Source organism: Buteo buteo, chromosome 5 (assembly GCF_964188355.1).
Source record: "Buteo buteo chromosome 5, bButBut1.hap1.1, whole genome shotgun sequence".
In the NCBI taxonomy this organism is placed as follows: domain Eukaryota; kingdom Metazoa; phylum Chordata; class Aves; order Accipitriformes; family Accipitridae; genus Buteo; species Buteo buteo.
The window spans coordinates 35,388,758-35,409,038 of record NC_134175.1 but is presented as its reverse complement, the minus strand read 5'-3'; the positions used below and the strand labels follow the sequence as shown (position 1 = coordinate 35,409,038).

At 40.7% G+C, this 20,281-nt stretch overlaps 1 protein-coding gene across 2 annotated transcripts in view; it reads right to left on the bottom strand.

The window, feature by feature from the left end:
- RBMS1 (RNA binding motif single stranded interacting protein 1) overlaps positions 1 to 17,085 on the bottom strand; it is a 148,369-nt gene extending 131,284 nt beyond the window's left edge. For both annotated transcript variants that reach the window (XM_075028586.1, XM_075028587.1), the window contains exon 1: positions 16,678 to 17,085. In XM_075028586.1, the coding sequence (XP_074884687.1) occupies positions 16,678 to 16,752 (75 nt within the window). In that variant the 5' untranslated portion in view covers positions 16,753 to 17,085. The remainder of the gene's footprint in view (positions 1 to 16,677) is intronic.
- Between the last annotated feature and the right edge of the window lie 3,196 nt (positions 17,086 to 20,281).

Sequence of the window (20,281 nt, the reverse complement as noted above, 5' to 3'; positions counted from 1 at the left end):
TTTTCTGTATTTAGAGTCAAATTCTACCCAGCGTTACATATTTAACTCCATTCCCCTCCCATTAAAATTGGAGGGCTATAACTGAGCAGAGTTGGTCTCTCGTGCCAACACTTGGTGTAATTAAATTAAATATATGTATATGTATACATCATTGTAAATGTGGTTTTTATAAAGCTAAGCAACTTCATATCCATTCTTCTGTGTAACATAACTTTTTATTTATAAAACTACTACTATTTAATATAAATGTGTTAATACAATTATGATACATACATTCATGTAATTACTTGTGTTTTGCACTACTGCATGTCCTAGAAACCTTCCAATTTAAAAATACATTCAAGATACCTGTGTAACTTCAGTACTTATAATTTCCAAGAACGGAGACATCAAAAAGAACACAGAGAAATCTCATCTGTGTTCTGCCAAGTACTCTGGACCCCAGTCCTGAATACTGCATGCAGGCAAAATGCTCACTTAGTGAAGTGGATAAATATTCATTGTGCATTTATTTACGTCTGGTATTACTGGATTTAGTCATATAATTAAAACTATTAAAATTAATTATTAGAGGACAATACCATTAATAGAGTTTTCGTTGACATGAGTTTAGCACATCAAGTCAGCTTAATTAAGTCTTGTCTACATTTGGAAATTTACCAGACCTACTCTGAAATAACGTGTAGATATGTGAACATCTTTATGGGAATTTATAACACCCAGTAGTTCCAGAAAAGTATTTCCTTATAAATTCCATTATATTTTTAATTGTAGACAAGCTCTAAATCTTGTTAGCATCAATATTCTGCACCTTTGATAGCTTTTACCCTCTAACACTCCAGTGTGTCTACTTCAGTATCATCAAACCTTTAAGGCTTCGTCCTGGAAAGAAGTAGGAACAGAAGCCTCATGTATGCATAAAAATTGTATCAGATTAACAGTTTAAAATATAACCACATTTATAAGTAATGCCATGAGAAGTCAATCACATTTCAGAGTAAGAATGCCTTTTCTTGTTTAGCTGGCTGTGAAAGTGGATTAAGCTGTTTTGGACAATGGTACTCTTATTCAAGATGAAAGCTCTGCTCACTTGAAATTATTTGGGGATAATTATTCCAGAATACCTAATAAATCCTTATACCTGGCCTTCCACCAGTGCTCGCTGTGCTAGTATTGTGCACAGTGCTTGCACAGCAGTTACCTCTCAAAGATCCCTGCTGTCAGAATAAAGGAACTAGATGCCAAATACCATTCTCAGAGGATCACTGCACACAGGAGAGATGCAGGATGAAACTATATGCTGCAAACCTCTGGGATTTTATCATTTTTTGAAGGCTAACATCACCAATACAACCAATGATTAAAAAACAACAAAAAGAAACAAAACCAAAAGCTAGAAAAGAGACACATAAAACCTGAACAAAATAAAAAGGATTTTTTCTTGGTGAGATGTAGTTATGGCTTTGGGATAGCATACTCAAAGTGCAAAATCAGTCTTTGTTATTTGTGACTTCTCCTCCACAAAATGAAAGCACTTTTTTGGGCTGTGTTGCTCTACAGGGGTAGACTGTGACAGAAAAATACAAGCTCTGTGTTACCCCTTTGTAATATCATGATCACCACCTCCAAAGGCCACAGTACAATTGAGAGTGATTCTGGCCACTTCACAAAAAATGTGACTTAAAATATACAAATCATCCCATCTCAGTTATAGGAACTGAAAATGCTATTCTCTGGTGGTGACTTTAGCACTTCAAACCTTCTCTTGGTCCTGCTTTTCCCTCCAAGTAATCTTAATCTAAATAGAAAGCCCACTTCTCCGCTCACCAAAGCAGACTGGAATGTTACTTCTAGTCCAAACACTGGATCCGCTCAGGCTTCTAGGATGGACCTTAGCCTCTGAGCTGCCTGACACATGACCAGAACAGTGTGCTTGGACACATAAGTGTTCTGGCATGGTACAAACAGCACAAATGAACGATGAAAACTTCAATATAAGAAAGCATGTCTCTGTACTTGTAAAGTTTAAAGACATGAAAACATGTTGCTAGAAATTCAAAGTTTCACTCTGGCTGATACACTGTATAATTTCAACTGAATTCTATTTTCCATGCATACTTTTCTAATTTTTTATATTGAGATGGTTGCCTTCTGATTTTTTTTTCTGTTTAGCCACTTTTGCCAGGAGTAGTGTGTGATATAGTATAGTGATATTTTGGCTGCTAAACTCTATTTAGTCTTTGCTAGACTGTCTATTTTCTTGGATTCAGATTCATGCCAGACCTATCGGGATAAGAGAATTTCTGAACATATAAAATACGAAAAAGAATAGCAACATCACCACGTCACTTAAGAGTGCGTTCAGGAAGTCCTTGCACTTACTCTAGTTTCAGTGTAATAAGAAAACAGATGTATAATCTACAAGAAATAAAAAGAAATGGCAGAGTCTTCAACTCTGAGGAGTTTAGCTCTGTAACTTTATCTACAGTATCACAATATGGCTGCACCAGTTAAGAGGCAAAGATAACTGCCAAATTTGCCCCATGAGTACCTTTTGTCCTCTCACAATCTATATAAAACAAGGCCTTTCCCAGAGGGCTTGCTTGTCTGTTCCCCAAAACCTTCCATTGTTTTTGTAAAAATCACCTTTAATTCTTGCTGAACTTTAGCAGTCCCCAAACGGAGTTCTTGCAGAATACTGCCTTCAATCTCCTTTTGTTGGAGATGCAGCTCCCCCTGGATGGCCTGGCAGCTGGAGGTGTCTTCTTGTGCCATGCTCTGGCACACATGCCACAGCCTCTCCACTGAACTGTGCTTTTTCTCTTCCCTGCTCTTTTCTCTCTTATTCTTTTCCCTTATCTGTTCTCTACAGCAATTTTCCTCTTTCAAAATTAGTTTTCCTTATATTTGCCCTCTGCCCAGCTTTGCATTTTTCACTTACCTTTTCCTTTTTTCCTATCTCGAATGACAACACAAGGCTCAAGAGACAGGTCTACAGCCAGCTTTTAAGAGCCTATTTAACCCACTTTCAGAGATAAGCTCAATGCTAGGGGAGCAAAGAAAGCAAAGCGGATCGGCCCCGTGGAGCCACCTCCCTTCTGTGCAAACCCACCGCTCCTGAGCCCAGCTGCTCTGAGCCTCAGTGTGGGACTAAGGACTAACAGCAGGTAGTTCTTCCAAAGGTGTCTATCGCTTCAGTGAAGCCGAGATTATATGAAATTACAGAAAGCAAACTACTTCTCTGTTGTTATCTCGTTGGTATCCTCCGCCACGCTTTCCTTTCCTCTTTTCCAGATGCTATTCCTATAAGTATCAATTATCAAAAGATTCTCACTAAAACTGTGAAATATTTTTCATTCCCAGACATGGCTCTCAGCTTTCTACTCCCAGAAATCCCAGCTCAGTCTCCTCACATCCTCCAGTAATTAGGCAAGCCAGAGTTGCTCAGACTTGTATACCACCCTTGATATCAGCGAGCCTTCTTTCCGCGGTCTCCAAGGGATCCAGAGCAAATGGCTCCTGAATTCTGCTTTAAAGCTATAGGCTGGCATGAACAATAGTCTGGTATCGTCTCAAGATTTTGCAGCTCATTTAAATTGAAAAATGGGGGGCTGTAATGAAATAAATATGAAAATTAATGTTATAATGTTTATTATTTCTTGAGATAAAATACAAGTAAGAGTCTGTTGTATGATTTTTCTGCAAAGACTAGATTCTACGGCCATTTAAATTAGAGAGGGCGTGGAGCTCAATATCAGTGTTGAGAGAAGGACTAAGGTCTTAACTGATGAAAAAATCACAACTAGTGCCCATTTTACACATGAATGCCTTCATTATACAGACAGCAACCCCAGAATATTTTATAAACAATACATGAACATACATACTTCACTAGATTGCCCAATATCTAAGTTACGTGGAGCACAGGCTATCCTGCAGAGTAGACACCGAACTGTCAAGAATCAAAGAATAACAATAACTAGTCAATCAAGGAAACTGAATCAACAGTGAATATTTTCTAACAGGTGGTAGGTAAATCTAAACTAAACCATATATCCAACACATTTTAAAAATGTGTACACACAAGTATCAGCAACCACCACCAGAGCACAGGGATCTGCAGGATTCTCTCTGGATGACAAAAGTGATTGGGTGAGATGCAGCACGCTTTCCACCAATGAGAAAGACAGAATACATTTTGGAAAACTCAGATAAACCCCTACTCTTAAAAAGGTGTGCTGCAGAAATGCCAGGAGTTCTGTTGATCAACATATATGCGTTTCTAAACTTCATATAAATATCAGTAAAAGAGGAGCCATTTATACTAAACTTGACAGAGCTGAGTAGAGTGTAAGTAAGCATGGAAAATGACCCATTATATTTCATATGAGTAAAAAAAAAAAAAAGTATTCATTATTCATCTGTTCATTATTCAATTATTCATCTGACATGGAATTCCACTTTCAGTTTTGAAAGAAGGAAAGCGGTAGCAGATATAAAATATGCGTAGTTGCGTTTCTGCCTCTTTTGGGGGCAACATGGCAAAGTAAACTTCTGTCATTCTTCTTTCATGTTTACCACATTTTTTTGCTATTTCTCCTGGAAAGATGCATAGCTACTTAGCATGTAAGTGTTAGATGCTGGATAACACTCCTCCCTAGTCCCAGGCCCTCAACTAAATAAAAGTCCAAGAATAGCATTTAAAATTCCTAAGAGCAGAAGCAGCCCCAGTGCACAAATATCTCTTCATTTCTTCCCAATTCTACATTTTCGTAAAAATCTTCACTTTTATTTATGTTCACACAGCCCAGTCACCATCAAGGTAAACACTCTAGGATAAAGAAGGAAATAAGGAAGTGTTCAATTAGGTAATTTCTTTTCTGTGATAATTACTTGGAGTGATAATGCTGCCATCTCTGCAACTTTCTGGCCATGAGGAAGTCATGTTAAGGCCAACTTAATCCTGTCTTAGGTCCCTAAATATATATTTTGGCATCTAACAAGAAACCTGATTTTCAGAATTAATGAACAACCATGATCACATTATTTAGTTAGCAGTGTAAAAATGAACTGACATTTGGTGGGTTTTACATGTTTTTCTCATCATCAATCTGGCTGAAAACTATAGCTGTGATTTTTTTTTTTTTTTTTTTTTTTTAAGATCTAGTAGAAGCAGCATCTTTAAGATTAACTTCAGGGTTTGGGATCATGAGAGCTTCCTATTATTATACCTGCCATTGAAAATCCTTAGAAAATACGGGGGAGTGAGTATATAAAAGACACTGGAAAGCAGTGCTAACAAAAGCAGAGTGGGCTAAAGAAGCTGGGTGGGTGGGTTTGGAAGCCCTTCACATATCTATAGCTTCTGCAGCTGATGAACTTACTGTAATTTGGAAGAAAAGTCACTTGAGATATAGCAGAACTGTCAGTGAAGAACAACAGGAACACACTAATTCTTCACATTTTTTCTACTAGAAAGTCAGAACACTGCCTTCTTCAGTACTCTGTGCTGTTCCTCTGAATAATGTCTGCTTGGAAAGAAACAAGATTTAATTGGGGGTTAATTGCTGTTTTATTTAATTTTTAATCCATGCCCAAGACAAAAGCTTACCAACAAATTCATATTTGATGCAGGAACAAGAAATGTCAGCTTAAAGAAGTAGTTTGGTATGAGAAAGTATACACTTCTGTCACAATTTCCCGCATAGTTTTGTAGCACTACATTGTTCTGACAGGAGAAAACCAACCAAACAGACAAACCTAAAACCTGAAATTTTAAGCAGCTTAAACAAGATATTTGCTAAAATGGGATAAGGAAATTTGCATGATGAAGAGATTATTGGAATGTCATTTGCATATTTGTAGAATGCATGTTCTGGTAAATAGAAAAAGGGAATTCCTTCTATACCTTTCGTCTCCAAATACTGCATCACAGCTTACAATAATGAAACATAGAAGGAACAGTAACGGTTACTTTAGAGCCTCTTATGCTGATGATAGTTATCAGGGTCTACCTTATAGAATCACACACTAGTTTGGAAAGGAGATCTGGAGGTCATCTAGTCCACCTTCCCTCCCAGAGCAGGTTCAACTAGATGAGGTTGCTCAGGACCTTGTCCAGGTGAATTTCTACTGTCTCCAAGAGATTCCAGAACCTCTCTTGGCACCCATTCAGGTGCTTGGCCACCCTTATGGTGAAAAAAAAAAAAATTCTTCATATCTAATTACAATTTTCTCATGTAACAACTTGTGTCCATTGTGTTGCATCCTATTGCCTATTCCCTTATATGATACAACTACTAGATCTGTAGACAAGGGGAGAGCAGTGAATGTCATTCACGTTGATTTTAGCAAGGACTTTGACATTGTGTCCCACTCCTTTCTAGGACCCAAGGTATTATAGTCTGGACAAGTGGACAACTAGATTGGAATGAAACTTAACAGGATGGTCAGGCTCAGAGAATCACAGTTAATGGGTTATACTCTACCTGGAGGCCAGTACCAAGGGAGCACTACAAGGGTCTATCCTGGGACTGCTGTGTTTAACATTTTTGTATCACAGAAGTGTGAAGTTCCGCACCTGGGAAGGAAGAGTCCCTTGCAACGGTACTGGCTGGGGAGCAGCTCTGCTGGAACAGACCTGGAGGGCCGTGGCACACAGCAAGCTGAGCATAAGCCAGCAGCATGCTCTGGCAGTAAGGTGTGCCTCCTGGGCTGCACTCGGGGGAGGGAGGAGACTAGCCCCCCATTTGATAGACCCCATCTAGAATATTACATGCAGCTTTAGGCCCCCAGAAACAGACAGACATTGATAAGCTGGAGCAAGTTCAGTGGAGGGCCAACAAGATGCCTGGGGGCTGGATCACATGCTCTGTGAAAAGCTGAAGGAGGTGGGTTGGTTTGTTCTGGAGAAGAGAAGGCTTTGGTAGGACTTATTAGCAGCTTTCCACTCGTAGAACGGAAACCTCTGAGGAGGTTATCAAGCAGGAGAAGGCAGGTTCTTAGAGTGGTGCGTGGTGTGAGGATGAGTCAACAAGAACAAGTTGAAACAAGAGAGGTTCAGACTGGAAATAAGGAAAAAAAAAAATCACCATGAGGACAGCGAGCATTGGAAGTGCAGAAAGGCTGTGCGTCTCAATCATTGGAGATTTTCAAGACCAGACTGGATAAGGCCCTGAGCAATCTGGTCTTCTAGATGACCCTGCTTTGAGCAGAAATTTGGATTAGAGAGCTCCTGAAGTCCCTTCCAACCTGAATTATCCTGTGATCCTTCCCCTGTGCACCTCAAAGAAGCATCTGGCTCCACCTTGTCTATGCATTCTCATTTGATAGATTTAGACAGCAATTAGATCTCCCCTTAGCCTTCTCTTCTTCAAGCTAAATAAAGCCATTTGTAGGACCTGGGAATAAAACAGGGAAATACATATATTCATCAGAGGAAGGGAAAAACCTCACCTAAATACAGATATTGAAAGAGTAGAGAACAACCTAAACATAAGCGCTGAGTATTATGGTCCTGTAAAAGGCCTAAACAGAGAGAATAGTGAATTGGGGAAAGGAATTTGGGACTGAGAACAAAGAAACTGCTTCCATTATTCAAGATCCCTGTGTCCAGGGAAACTGGAGTTTGAGCACACTTTGTCAATAATTCAGCTACATCAAAGAAACAACTAAGTATCACCATTTTCTCCTTCTACCTGGAAGAATAAGAATCTGAATTTTTGGCTAACTGACTGGGTCAAAAGAAGTAAGAGGCATTCTGGAGTCTTTGACCCTGTTAAGAGAGATGTTTCCCCCTCCAAAATGTCCCCATGTATTCTCCTTGCTTTAATATGCAATTGTCAAAAGCAAATGGACACTAATCAGAAAAGCTACCTGGAGGAAACCAGGTCACAGGCACTATTCATGAAATTCAAAGTTTATATCATAAACCCTTCTTAAATGTTTTTTCTAGGAGACAGAATGTTTTAGCTAGTACTTTTCCAAATGAGTCACTAACACCCTTGTCTTAATTCTGCAGCTGCTGCTAATTTGAAGTGCCAGCCTTCTCCCCTCTTTCCCCAGAATGAAATAAAATATCAATGTTGCACTGTGCTGAAAATGGAAAGTTAGATGTAATACTATGCTACAAGGCCTCTGGAAGTCCCATTTATATTTGATTCTTTCTTTCCTCCCAGGCCTATACCTAACTTAAGCCCTCTCAGCAACTTATTTCACACTTTCTTCCACGCTCACTGGTCGTAAGAATGAAAGACAGACTCAAATGTTTTTTTAACACTTAGTGCACCAACTTCTAACACAATTTAAAAGAGTAAAAGAGAAAATAAAATCATAGAAAAACGATGCTAGCAGTTACCTGCATATATGTGCAATCAACAGATTTTGGTAACCTAAGAGCTCTGTTGTAACTTCTTTTGGCTTGGATCTTTTGCCCTTTTGGCCAAGGATGTGGAAAGGCTTTTATTTAGAAAAGTTAAGCACCACCATTTTGTTGTACAGAAGTGAGACCCAAAAGGGTGTACTTTTCTCGGAGACAACTTCACCCATAGCCATGCAAATCTCAAGCTCCTTCAGTATCTCTTTAGTTGATCCACTGAAAAAATATATTACAGTTGGGGTTTTTTGGGTTAGTTTTCAGCCAGACTGGTTTCTTGGTTCAGCTCACTGACTGATCACATGAATGCTAGTGCCAGCACAGGGGAAGGGACAGGAATGAGTTGCTGGGGGCAATGGGGAAAGACAAGACTGCCCTTTTTGGCTGCTGTGCATAGTTATGTAAAATTAAAGTGATTATGTAGCTATGGCCTGAGGGATAGAAGAGGTCACAGATACTACCACAGCCTATAAACTGCTACAGAAATTGTGTCAGTGTGTATTGCCAAGAGACAAGCAAGGGAATTCGGTTCCTAACCTGTAGTAAAATCCACAAAGTGAAGCCCATTCACTCTACCTCTCTCCAGAAGATCAGTACCTTCCTCTCGATTCCCAAGAGTCACACTGAACATTTTGAGTTGGATTTTGCATCAGTAAGCTCCGTTTTTCTACCTGGAGTGATTCTGAAGCACTTTTCACAGGCCTTATGTGTACAGTGAGATTTCAGAAATTTAGCTTAAATATATTTTGAAGTGTTTACATCAAGTCAGAGCAATTGAGACTTAAATGTATTCTTACGATCTCAGATCATGAACAGAGCACAGTGGCTTCAAAAGCTACCATGAAACAAGTGAGCCATGGTACCTGATTATACCCATGTCCAAGCTCTTTGTCCTCCTCAATTCTGAGATAATATATTTCAGCTTAAAGCTTAATGAAATTACATTTAAATGCAGGTCTCAGTATTTTCAGCAGAGGAAGACTAAGAAAACGCATGAAGTCAGATAATAATTATCACCTATTAGTCACAGTAAATATGACCTGAATCTGTTGTGTGCCTGTGTTTTGACTGAAATGAATTAAGCTCAGATAGAACAGATTTTTATCAGCATGTTTTTCCAACGTTTTTCACTTCTTTAACAAAGCAGGTGATTTTCCAGTAGAAGTAGTTGTGATCATTACTTCGCACAGGCCATAGAAAGTCTCTACAATACAACAAAAATGAGTATATAATTTGTAGCATATTTTTGGCTAAATCTGAGCATATATCTTCAAAGGACTATTTCACAAACCAAAAGCATAATTTCATGAAAAACAATTTATTTTTTAAACCATTGTTATTTGCTCTTGATTATGACTACTTGGAAGACTGAAACTGAAATATCTAACTGTACCAAGCTATATTTTCCAGTTTATTACTATGCCTTTGTTCAAACTTCTTTACTGCTATCCCAATCAAGTGTCCTTCATTAGGAGTACTGGAATACTTTTCTGAGTATGAGGAGTGATGCATCTATTATCAACATTGACAGCTCAAACTGCTGCTTGGACTTTAAAGGAGCTTAAAAATTGTGTCCAAGGTGGTTTTTTGATGTATAACCTAAATCGATATGTTTCTGAAAGGTATTGTTTTATAGAAAAATAGATTTAGAAAACAATGCTTTACTACATTGTATTATTCTCCATTGGAAAATGTCAATAATTTTGCCTATCTTTTCTTTGTTCCTTCAACACTAAGTGGAAGCTTAAAAATCTACTCTCAGGAAATTTCATCCTTGAGACTGAGACCTGAAGTTTTATGCTCTAACTAGAAGCAAAGTATTTTGAAGTATAGGGTTCCCTTTACAAATAAGGTTAAGAATCTAAACGGCATGCTCAACTCTGGTTTAAAAGTAATGAGAAAAAACTACAGTCATTACCAAGAGTAACAGTTGAGTTGTGAAAGAAAACATACTTTAAAGAACTATTCTATTCAAAGAAAATTAACTTCTCTCCCCACAAACTTATTGCACACCTTTCATGACTGCCTTGGGATCCTGCGTTGAAGGTATTTTCTAATACACTAGTACAAATCAGACATACTGTGTAATTCTGCTTTCTTACAGCTGTTGCCTACCTACTGGATATAAACTTCATAGACATGGTTTTGGAACATACCCAGTGCCTGGGGGGGTTAACAATCAAACACAAAAGGAAGACAGCACTGAATAAATTTTTCAAGCCTTTTTCAAGTCATATATCGGTTTATCATTTTCTGTAAAAGTCAGTCCCATAAGATTATCAGACTCAGGATCCGACTCATACGTCAGCAGTAAAGCTACTACTGAATCAAGGAGAGGGACCAAGATTTTGTTGACATTTGTTAAATGAGGCCAATCACGCAGTATCAAATTAAGCCCCAAGCATGGTGTACTCTAGGGATGAGTTTAGTCTCAAACTTCTAGAAATTACAAAGCTAATAAGAACCTGTCATTTCTGCCATTAATGATGTGGGGGAAATATTTTTTACTTTGTCATTTGCAAATTCAGTCTCTAGTGCATGTATATTTATACCATTCCTCTCTCTAAGGAGGTTGGATTGAGGGAGGAAAGTCATGGCTTTTTAAAAACTCTTTTTAGAAGATTCCCTAGAAAAAATACAGAATTGGCACATCTTACGGATGGCATTGCTACTTCTCCTTGATACCAGCCCCCATCGCACAATCTGTATGTTGCACTGCCTAACTTTTGCTCCTCCAAAGTGAAGATTATGAGTATCATGTCATTACAAATCACCCCCAAATTAAGCATGGTCAGCATAACCCAAGCATGAATTGAGTTTTTAGTAAATAAAATGTTGCTCATCTGAAATCAAGGGCAAAGCTCATGTTGACTTCAATGAAGCCTGTCTTCAGGATGATGATTTCGTGAAGTGTTTCTACATTTCATGTACCTTTATCTTTATCAGAGTTATTTAGACAGTTACAATGATGTACATTAACATACATGATACATTAACATAAGTCCTTCTTGACTCCACCAAACAACGCAGTGCTCCCAGCGTGGGTTATGTAGGTTTAAACCTTCCTGAAGTCACCACTATTTACAATATATCTGGTTACATCCTGCTTCTCAAGCATATTTGCCCATGGGGCTAATCTGACATTATGTCTCAAGAGAGGGCCTGATACAGAATAATTTAAAACTGGAGTAATTCAAGGCAAGGAGGACAAACATTTGCAGAGCTTTCTATGATCTTTGCTTAATCCATTTCTAGAAAGGCTTCAACTATTGCATGTACAAGAGTTATTCTAGCAACAGTTTCTAGAAAGACTTTCTGAAGGACATGTTTCTAGTTCATAGCAAGCCACCTGAACTAAACTTCAAAAGTTAAAAGGAGCTATAACTGGGACAAGGATAGAGATGTCCCACACAAAGTAAGCTAGCTGGAACAATTACATAAAACAATCATTGTGACCAGTGACAAAAAGTCATTGGTCTGTCTGAGGGATGGATGCAAACAAGCACTCCCAGTTTTGGACTGGGATGTTTGGAAGAAGAGAAAATGCTCTTTCTAGAGAACATTCTTCATTTCTCCATATTTTACATCCTCTGAGGTTATTTTATAGAGTGAGAGGGATCACCTCACCATCAGCACTCTCAAGTTTTTCTTAAAACTCATGAATTTTTACACTTCTTTCCCTTCCACAATGTGGTACGCTTTTTGAAGGAATTCTTTGGATAGTTGCACGATAAAATCCCAGCCTGGCCGGAATGGGAGAGAACACATTCAAGAGGCTGAGGAAGCTAACTGGATCAGGTAACTGTGCAGAGACAAAATGTTTGCCTGCAGCTAACCTGTACTTTTTCTTTTTTTTTTAATGGATTTCTAAGCCCAGTCAAGAACCAGAGGGATCACAATTATGGACAATTAATAGAACTTCCCACAATAAGAAGTGTGCAAATTATTTCTACCCAAGCTTATAAACATAAACACACATACTCCGTGTTACTGTAAACTTGTTTTTTACTATGTACAGATTTTGCAGTCATAGTGCATATGGAATAAATCTAACTAAACTGATTAGAATTAGCAATCATTTATGCTGATTAAAATCAGCTCATAAGCTAGTAAAAATTTTTAAAGGGCAATAGACCTGTGCTTGGCACAGAATGCGGTGAGTAAAGGTATTCACTAGTAGCAAACCATTAGAGGGTCCTACCGCTTCTGCTTTAGAAGCATCTAAACCAGAAGTTTCTACATTGGTCTATTAACTTCATACACTGACACTAAACTGTGGATTATCCAGGGTCTCCTAATAAGAATGTTTCATATCTGCTTTGTTTAACACTACAGCAAGTTCCCTGTTAACTGATTTCCTACTTACTCTGCCATCAAGCTTGGATAAAAATTAAATGTTCCCATTTTAAAGTTTGCTGTCAACAGCCTGAAAATAAGTTTTTGACATGGCAGAATCTGCCTGCTCACTATCAGTTTACATCACTCTACAGTCCTGCCTACAAACCTACACAAACTTCTAGAAATATTAGTTCTTTTCATAGCTGCCAGGGCACTAATTTTGCAGCTACCAAATTAGACAGTTAGAAGCCCACTCTAAGGTAATTTAGCAAGATTCACAAGATTTCATTTCTTCTGAGTTGTTGTTACCTGATACCATACAAAAGAAATAGAATTCAAGTACCACATAAATATTATCTATGACTATTAAATACTTGTACTTTAAATAAACCATGCTATCTATAGCATAGGAAATGTTGCTCTTTTCTACTAACTCTCTCTTATACAAAGAGCTTTCCTTTATGATACAGAAACCTATCAGTAAAATTAGTCATACTGTCACATTATTGTCCAAGGAAAAACCAGTGATACAGCTAGTTATCACAATTTATTTGTAAATCGTTGTGTGCATCGTGTCCTTGAATTCCATTTGGTATTTAGGTAAAGGAAAACAAAACCTAAATTCACTTTTATTTCTTACTTGACCAAAGCAAACAGATTGTGGCCTAGAGATGTATATATATACATTTATGTTTGTTTACGTGTACTCTGTCTTGTTAAATGTTACAATACTAGCACAGTCAGATTTTACCCCTAGTCAGAGGCCTTTAAGAATTAGTAAAACACATACAATCTTAATTAATGTTATTTTCTAAAGTCTTGAAATACAGGATCTCTTCATTACAAATAAAATATTAAGTAAGGAAATGAAATACAACTGAGTTAAAATTTGAAAAGCAATGTTACAGTAATACTGTTAAAGAAAGTATCTGAACCTTTAGAAACATCCATTGAACTTGGAAAATATTTGTGATGCTCTCTGACACGCCATACAATGCTGCAATATAGGAACTGTCCTAAAACATACATTCATTAGAAGGCACAAAAATTTAACAGGTATGTCAAACGTATCATTTGCCAGAGTAAAAATTGTGGCCAGCCCCAAAAATGCAGAAGGTTTTGCAAGCTTCAACTTGAAACCATTTCAAACTATTTTCATTGCCATAATGATTTTTCATATTAAAAGCCTTACACCTTCTTCCAATGTTTATTTTGTTCATTTCATTTAAGTCCCTGGTTTCACTAATCTCTTTTGATGCTGAGCTCCCTAAGATTAGGGGGAGGGAGGTGCTGAATCACAGCAAATGTTTATATTTCCTCCCAGAATATATGACTGAACCAGCTTGAATACTTCATGAGTAAGATTGTGAAGATCATAACAGACAAATACAAAATCTGTTTTTAAAATCTATAACACATTTTGTAGCAATTAAAATAGTTGACCACATCAACATTTTAACCTAAAGAACCATTAGGAATGCATGCAATTTCTAATGAGTATTTTTGAGCTCTCTGTAGAAAAATCCATCTTCAAGCAATTCCTGTCATCTCATAATTATCGATTTGCAGTTTATTAGTCAGCAGATTTTCCATCATTACTTAAATAAGGATAAGATGGGAAGCAAAACTTCCAGTTTCAAAATCTCTTACCTCCCCCAGTGTAATCATGTACCATTACCCATCACACATTCAGCAAAGGCTATTAAATTCTATTATAATTTGTCTTCAATAAAAACCAAGATTTCTCCAGAATTACTGAAATAGTTCCTGTATGGGACAACAGGTTGGTTTAGGGCCCAAAGAATAGAACAGCTGAAAACTATGAATTAAATTAATTTTTCTACATGTTCAGAGAGGATCCATAGTGAGAAGATTGCTTGTATTACTGAATTCTGCATACTTGAATACCGACACTCACAGTTACTGGTCCTTTTATCTACACCAAGGAGCCACCTTTTTTCTTTTATTTCTTTTATAAAATCAAGATCTCTGAAAACAGGAAACTTTCACTGGATCCCAGATATTTGATTTCACATGTGTAGGTCAAATGGCTGTGTGCTCTCTCTGCTGAAAGAGAGTAATGCAATTTTAGGCTGTATAATTTTATAGCAAAGACTGCAAGATGTTTTGAAGATGTCATTGACTGTAATACAAATCAGTATTAAATTATCTGTACAGGAAACATTTTTCAAAAGATGGTCCATCAAGCTTTCTCATAGGATCATGGATTTCTAGGATCATACTCTAATAACTACAGTAAGCTATTACAGTTTATCTCCCTCTTCAATTATTTAGAGGTCAAAAAAGCCAAGCGACATTGCTTTATATATATTCAATGTTATGTACCTGGTTCCTAACTTACTAATGCCACACAAAATCATGAAGGTAAAAGTTTCTGAACAAAGACATTTTTTCATTTAAGAATATTTATATAGTCATATAGCTAAGTGATGCAAAAGGCTGCCCTTAAGGCACTCTCCCTTTCTTAAAAATAATGCATTAAAATACATGTATCTAAACAGTACTGAAGTGATTACTCTGCAGCATAATCTTTAAATGGCTACAGACTGTACTATTTAGCTTGATGTCGATTACACATTTAAGAGATCAGTCATTTCAAATCACCTAAAGACCTTCATCATATTTCTATCAATTTCTGTATATATGAAAGCACATTTCAAAGCCTCCTCATTGCTGACTTGTAAAACGTCTCATGACTGTCAAAGTGAATTTATTTTTCAGCCAAGCAGTATAAATTACATTTCACAATATAGTAACACAGCACACAATAAAAAGAAGAGCATATTAAGTGTGCAGATAAAGAGAAGGGAATTCTTGTCCTGTCATTGCCACACAGGCAGGAGGACACTTCAATAGCAAAAACCAAAGCCAAAAAAGCAAAAACCCCAAAAAACAACCGCTAAAAAAAAACCCCACACACCACGGTTATAACCTCTAAAAAAAGTTCACACGTTGAAGCCTCATATGGGTCTGTTTTGATTTGTGAGGAGTGACACTGGTGGTTGGAGAGGCTTATGCTAAATGTTCCAGACAGCTGATGCAACCACCTCTGCATCTGCCAGTTTGCAGCATGATGCTTCTAGAGCAGTGGGGCTGGCTGCCCTTACAGACTTGAAGGAGAAAGGGGGAAAAAAAAAAAAAAGGTGGCGATCCACAACCACGAGAACTACTAACACCAATTTTCCTGCAAACAACAGCTACCCGTGCGCAGCATCGCCCATCGGGAGCCGGACCCCGAACGCGGTTTTAACCCAGTTTGCGAGGTGGCAGCTCACAAAGGTCCGACTCCCCAGACAATGAGCGCCCACCCGCGCCCGGCAGCCTCCTCCGGGGCCGTACTGAAGTGGAACTACGGCCAGCCCCCGTCGCGGCAATAAGCACGCCCCGCCGCCCCCCGGGATGTCAGAGCACCCCCGCCCCAGCCGAACGCGCGGCTACCGACAGCGGACAGCCCCGCTGCGGGGCCTGCCGGCCAAACTTTGGGTCGTGTCCCTGCCTTCCAGGAGGCTGCGCCGGGCGAGGGCAGCGGGCGCGGGGCCCCGCAGAGCTCCGCTCCGCAGCGGGCTGGCCGAGGACGCGGTCGGGAAGGAGGAGACACGCCGAGAGCCCTGGGGAAGAGGAGGGACCGCCGGCGGGAGGGGGAAGGCGAGAGGGACGGAGACAGGTCGGAGGCGGCACGGTCGGGGGCGGGGGGGGAGCCCGGCGGCCGCGGGCGGCCCGGGGGCTCCCGGCGGCGCTCCCCGGCGGCCCTCCCGGGGCGGCGGCGGGCGGCAGGAAGGAAGGAAGGGGCTGCCGGCTCTTTCCTGTCTCCGTCCCCCCGGTGCAACCTGACCGCCTCCCCCGGGCCGTGCCCCGCGCCGCGGAGCCCCCGTCCGGGCTCGGCCCTGGCCGGCCGCCCTGGAGCGGGGCCAGCCTCAGACCCGCCGCGCCGCGCCGTACCCTACCTTCGCCTGCAGATACTGGGGGTAGTAGTAGGTGGTGTACTGGGGGTACATCTGCTGTTTCCACACTTTGCCCATGAAGCTGGAAAGGTAGCCTGCAGTGCAGGGATGGGGGGGCACTTTGGGGGGCTCCGGCCGCCTCTCCGTCTCTCTCTCCCTCCTGTCTTCCTCTCCGGCGGCGGCGGCGGCTGCTGCTGCTGCTCCTCGGCCGAGCCCAGACCTTCCTCCTCCTCCTCCACCCAAAAAGCCACAGCGGAGCGGCGGCAGCGGGGGCAGGCACTCTCGCTCTTTCCCCGGGAGTTCCTGCCAAGTCCCCGCCCGGCCGGGGCCGAGCAGCGGCGGCGGCGGCGGCGGGCCGGCTGGCGGAGCGGGGAGCGCTCGGGGCCGGCGCGGCGGCGGCGGCGGTGCCAGGCGGCGGGGCAGGGCTGGCGGAGGGAGGGAGGGAGGGAGGGACGGGAGGGGGGGAAGGAGGGAGAGAGGGGGCGAGGGGCGGCGCTTAGCCCCGCTCGGCGCCCGCGGTGCGAGCCCGAGCCCCGGCCCCGGCCCCGGCGCCGGCGCCGCGGCGGGGCAGCCCCCGCGGGGCGGGGGGCAGCTTCTCGGCGAGCGGCGCCGCTTGGCCGAAGGGCCGCTTCAACGCCGGGAGAAACTGCGGTGGCCGGCGGGGAGAGGAGAGGAGCGGAGCGGAGCGGGGGGTTTCCACGTTGAGGAGGAGGAGGAGGAAGAGGAGGAGGAGGGCTGCAGTGGTCGCATCCGCGCACGGCTCGGCTCTGACCTAATTAGCCGGGTCGTGCTTTGTTATCGCCTTTGCTCTTTGTGCATCTCGTTGCCGAGCAGTGGTGCAGGGCGCAGGCTTTAGGGGAGAATTGGATACAGTTTCGGGAAAACTACGTTTGGCTTCGGTTCTGCCTGGCGGTAGAGGGTCCATTTATCTGCTAGGAGCAGAAGGGACTGCAGTGCTAAAATCAGTTTGCAGAACAGCAACCACAAAACCAGACCAAATTCTCCATCTGGCCCATCGTACATCCTTAAATTTGTACTTTGGCCAGCGGTGCTGAGTACACTTCATTCTCAATCAGGAAACGTTCCTGTTCTAGTTGATAGTAGTTACAATTTTTTTCACTTGAATATTTTCTCTCCGAAAGGTAATTTGCCAAACCCTAGAAGTAGGGACCAGCAGCACGCTATAATCTACTGTTATCTGTAAAAAACCCACTTGGTGGGTTTACTTCTGACAAATGTGTCTCTTTTCTACCCAAAGATAAACTAATCCTCAGAGCATTAAGCAGATGCCGTTTCTTTGTCACACTAATCACAATCATTTTTGTCTCGCAGCACTATTTTATTCATAAAACGTATATGTAAGGTCCACCGAAACTCCTGGGTGTATTAAAGCTAAATGTGATAATAGGGGAAAGAAAGATTAAAAAACTTGAGGATTTACAAGCATCCCAGTGCAACAGCAAAAAGGCAGCCTTTGTGCAGTCATGAATCCCTGGTGCAGGCTGAGCAATGAGAGGTAACTGCAGATATTCTTCCAAATTCCAGCTGAGCAGAGGACAATTATGCAAATGACATTGCAGCTCTCCTGGCTAGCCATTAAGATCGCTTTACAAGTTTTTTCCAGGGAAGAAATTTGTACACGCTTTATGGTCCACACAGATTAAAAGACTGGTTGCATCTTTAGGAGGCGGCTTTTTTCTCCAGGAAAGAGGGATGGGAGCTTTTGCGTTTTGGTTAGGTTTGGGGGGTTTTGTTTGGATTGGGGTTGTTGGGTTTGTTTGTTTGTTTTTTGTTAACACATGGCTAGAATGACTATGAAAAGAAGGACAAACACAGAAAGCATGCGACTTGGGAATATTTCTGTGTCCATGATACTAACTTTCTGTGGGAGGGACAAAGATTAAAGTTAGAGAAAAGTTGAGCAGAACAGAAATATCAGGTATTTGAGGGGGTTAAGAATGTGCATCTGGAAAAGCTGAAATGGCCATGGCCAAAATCAGCTGCCTTCTGTTGGCTGTACTGACGTTTACGCAGTGGAAAAAGCATACAGGCTGCAATTATATCTGAAGAATGCAAGGTAATATGGCTCCAGGGTAGTGCACGGTCAGGGGATAGTAGAAGTGAAGTTTCAGAGCTTCATGGGGAACTGTGTTGCTACAGCCCAGATACGTGATGATACTGTTACAGATTGCTTTAAGAACTGCCAAATTGTGGTCTGAAGTTCTTGGTTGAACTACAAAGAATGTGGTGCTGGCCTGTCTTAAGCTGACAGGTTACGGGTGCTAGTACACTTAGTTTCCTTCTGAGAAAAACAGAACAAGCAAGAAGAAATAAAGACTGGTTGGTAGCTGATGGATAGATTTTGTGGGGATTTTCCTGAGGAGAAAGAAGGAATGGGATCTGAAAGAAAACATATTGTACTGAAGACAGCTAGAAATAGAAGAATGTTTTCCTAGACATGTAAAACAGCTTCTTCGTGTAAACAGCTACTGTGGTTGTCACAAGTACGTTGTGCAATCATGAATGGGGAGAGAAACGCCCAGAAGAAAAAAAAAAATCTAGAAAATGAGGAGAGGGGAAATGTAGCCCATGCCATTCCAGCATTTACAACTGCAACAGTCTCCAGCTTAGTTGTGTCAAGTTACTGAGAATGGCTGATGGCTGCCAGCGAGAGGAGCAGCAATGCGCTCTGCCACAACGGTTCCTGAAAGTGATGAAAGAAGAAATCTGGCTAAGAGAGTATTTGATTACAGCTGTAACAGCTAAAGCTGATCTCCAAGTTCCTTTCCAGTCTCTCCTTGCAGAGGCTTAGACCTTTCCCAAATGAGGTCTTTTGCTCTAGAGCTTAATCTCATCCCCAAACAAGTGGCACTGTTAACTTGAGGTTGAAACCAATTTGGTTCCATTTTTCAACCAGAATATTTTCTAATTAAAGATCTACTTCCATTGGAATATATGCTCTAATTTATTTAGCAAAGCTGACATTGCAGAAGTTCAAAATTGATAGAGTTTAATATTTATCATTGAATTTAAAAAATAAGCCTGCAACTTAATACCACAAACTTTTACAGTGCAGTGATCCCACTGATGATTGATGAGAATTTGCAAATTATGCTCAGTTTTTATTACAACGAGGTTAGAAAATATAATTATTTTATTGGAATCATTTACATGAGCCTCAGTTACAGTAATTTTTTTCATTTTTTAAAATAGTACTGAAGGTGTTTACTATATTAAGAACGGATCGGTGAAGAATTGTTAGGCAAAAAAAAATCTTAATTTAGCATCACTCAAGGCAGTCTCTGCTTGTATCCTTTTAATATGTTGATTATTTAGCCAACTTAGTAATATGAATGCAAGTTGTGCAATAGAGACAGGATGGCATTGCAGAAGAAACTTTAAACCAAATGACTAAGTTCTTAACTTTTCATACTGATGGAAATGTTTGGTTTTAATTGCTTATTCTCTGTTCATAGCAAGGGCAAACAAATATTTTTAAATTGAAACTGCTTATGCTATCTGGCAGTACTAACTCCTGCCATCATAACTAAATACTGACATGGTTAAAAAAGCTTCCCTCATTCAGGCACTACACAAAGTATAGGAT